Source organism: Helianthus annuus, chromosome 16, assembly GCF_002127325.2.
Source record: "Helianthus annuus cultivar XRQ/B chromosome 16, HanXRQr2.0-SUNRISE, whole genome shotgun sequence".
NCBI lineage: Eukaryota > Viridiplantae > Streptophyta > Magnoliopsida > Asterales > Asteraceae > Helianthus > Helianthus annuus.
In genome coordinates, this window is record NC_035448.2 from 112,834,077 (window position 1) to 112,837,211 (window position 3,135).

General features: G+C 47.8%; 1 protein-coding gene across 1 annotated transcript; it reads left to right on the forward strand.

The window, feature by feature from the left end:
- The first annotated feature begins 227 nt into the window (after positions 1 to 227).
- Positions 228 to 2,813, forward strand: LOC110919464. Its single transcript, XM_022163730.1, has one exon. It carries the CDS (start codon positions 228 to 230, stop codon positions 2,811 to 2,813), a length of 2,586 nt encoding a protein of 861 aa, XP_022019422.1.
- The last annotated feature ends 322 nt before the right edge of the window (positions 2,814 to 3,135 follow it).

Below are 3,135 nucleotides of genomic sequence, written 5' to 3' on the forward strand. Positions count from 1 at the left end.
TTGTTTGTTCTCGGTTTTTGCAGTGGATGCCCCATACGCGCTCGTAGGGACGGCCACCGCTTCCGTTTGCACTCAAGTCTTCCTTCTCGTCTTCTACGTCCGAGGTGCGTGCTTCGAGCACTACTTCATTTTCACAGTCCATCCCAGTGTTCGATTTTACACCAAAGTCTTCACCCCAAAATTCCCCGCCATCCACCCGTCCACCTAGTCCACCACCCGTAGCTCACATGGCCCGTAGGACAGTTTACGATCAGGCTACCACCGGCTTCGCCGGTGGTAATTCCCCCATCACCCTTCCTGAGATCCCGAACGATCGGTCTTGGCAGATTCCATCCTACCTTATGACCGCCATCACCAATTCCTGCCAGTTCCATGGTCGTGACGACGAGGATGCCCCCGCTCATATCAATCGCATCACTCGTCTCTGCAGCACTTTCTCCATCGAGGGTGTCAATCTTGACGCTAGGTATCTTCAGGTTTTTCCGTTCTCACTTGCTGGACGCGCAGCCGTCTGGTTCGATTCCCAGCCTGCTGGCACTTTCACTACTTGGGCAGGCCTTCGCGATGCATTCTTAGCCAAGTATTTTCCGCCAACCAAGGCATCTCGCCTTCGTGACCAGATTCACTCATTTCGTATGGAGCCAGATGAGCCTTATCACTTAGCTTGGGAGCATTTTCAGACCCTGATTACCCGTTGTTCTCAGCATGGTCTATCTGACTGGGCATTAGTAGAAAAGTTCTACAATGGACTTACTCCTGAGATTAGAGCCCGCTTCGATACTTCGGCAGGAGGTCAGCTTATGGGAAAGAAGACAGTGGCGGAGTGCAATGATTTGTTTGAAAGTTTTGCCCATTCCGATATGGACTACAGTGCTACCAGCAGGACTTCCATTCCTGTGCGTACCACCTCGGCCAGTCGAGGGGTAAACCAAGTTAGCTTGGATCCATCGGTAGCTGCTGTAGTTGATACTTTGAGACAGGAGTTTAGGCAGGAGTTGAGTGAGTTAAAGAAGAAAGTCGATAGGTGTGAGGTTTGTCGAGGAGGGCATGATACTATAGATTGTCCTACGATCACTCTTGAGCAGGTAGAGTACTTAGCCAGTCAGTCTAGAGGTCCCACGAATCCGTTCAATAATTCTAATTCCAACTGGCGCGGTAGTGGTAATTCGAGTGGTTATCGTTCGTCTGGAAATCCTCCTGGATTTCCATCTGGTCAGTATCAGAGTAGAGGGCCCGATACTTACACGAATTCTGGTTCAGGGCAGTTTAGTGGGTCAGGTTCGAGTGGTCAGTTTTCGAGTGGAGGACCGACTCAGGAGAGTCAGGGTAGTGGGAAGGCTCCTGAGGTTAGTACGAACAGGTTGGAGGAGATGTTTGCCCAGATGATGACACGGACCGAGGCGTTCATGAAAAATCAGGAGCAAAATAACAAAAACAACGAGCTCCAGTTCAAGAATCAGCAGGCCGCCCTCCTCGATCTCCAGCGGACAGTAGGCGGGCTTGCTAAGCAGTTACAGGAGCACCCACCGGGTCAGTTTTCGGGAAACATTTTCCCGAATCCCGCGAATCATTCTGTTAAAGCGATTACGACCCGTAGTGGGAAGAGTTTGGGAGAGGTTGTGAGAGAAAGAGAGGGTGAAGAAGTAGAGGAGGAAGTCGATGAGGAGATTGAGATGGAGGCTCCAGGCAAGGTGCAACATAGGCTAGTCCCAGCAAGTACCGCACACGCCAAGGAGTCGCCAGTAGAGAAGAGAGTGGAGAAGCGGTCGAAGAATGCTCGGCCGCCACCAGTGATTGATATTTCCCGTCTCCCGTTTCTCGCTCGTGCTAGGCAGCAGTTATTTTCTAGAGAGTATGAGAAATTTCTTGAGATGTTCACCCAGCTGAAGGTGAACCTTCCGTTCATAGAGGCTTTGAGATCCATGCCTAAGTACGCTAAGTTCCTTAAGGATTTTCTCAAGCGTAAGGATAAGGTAGGTGAGAGTTCTAGTAATCCGTTGAGTGGAGAGGTTTCTGCTGTGATCCTAAATAAACTTCCTGAGAAACTTACCGATCAAGGCATTTTCACGATTCCTTGTTTGTTTGGTGGTGATGTTAAAAACCACGCGTTGGCGGACCTTGGTGCTAGTATTAATTTGATGCCATATTCATTCTACGAAAAACTAGGCCTTGGTGATTTGAAATCGACTCGTATGACCCTCTCGTTAGCAGATAAGTCGGTTAAGTATCCTAGGGGGGTTGTAGAGAATTTGTTGGTAAAAGTTGATAGGTTTGTTTTTCCGGCTGATTTTGTAGTGTTAGATATGGAGGCCGATGATAAAGTTCCGTTGATTTTAGGGCGCCCGTTCTTGAACACGGCTAAAGCATTGATAGATGTCTTCTTAGGCACAATTACACTTAGAGCGGGTGAGGAGTCGGTAGTCTTTGAGGTGAATAATGCGAGAGGGTCGAGTGAGAGAGTTGAGGCGATAGCATCGGTAGAGGAGAGTGAGAAGAATGAGAGAGGTGAGAACAAGGTGGTGAGTGAGCCGAGTTTAGAAAAGGTGTTAAAACCCAAGTATGGGGATCCACCTGATAGGAGAGTCGAAGAGTTGGAAGAGAGAACGAGTAGGTTAGAATTTAAGTTCGAGAAACTGAGCAAGGCTCAGTGTGGGGATAGGTATAGAGATGATATGTTTATATTCACACCGTTTGATGACGAGTTGAAGGAGTTTGAGAGATTTAGGAGAGATACGGGTGATATGAGAGATGGTAGTGCTACGGCCCGTGAGAGTTGGTTTGGAGGTGAGCTCCGCTTATTTGATCCTCCGTAATTTTGTAAACAGTTGTGATTACTTGTAGAGTTTGTATATTGAGTCGTATTTTGTGTCGTGTCGTTAGTTAGGTTGGTTTAGCGTCTTTTGCGTCATTTTTTTGTTTTGTGTTTTGCGTCTTTTGTGTGTCGTGAATATATTTTGCAAGTTTCATCACACTCACGAAGGCGGAGACGATGACCGAGCAGCTTTCCAGGTGCGCTTAATGTTAAAAACGACAAAAACGCATGCAGGGGCATTTAAGGAATTACATAAAAACACATTATGCACATTCTGCTGTTGCTGCACATTATGTTGCTGTTATCTGCTGTTCAAGCGGCCC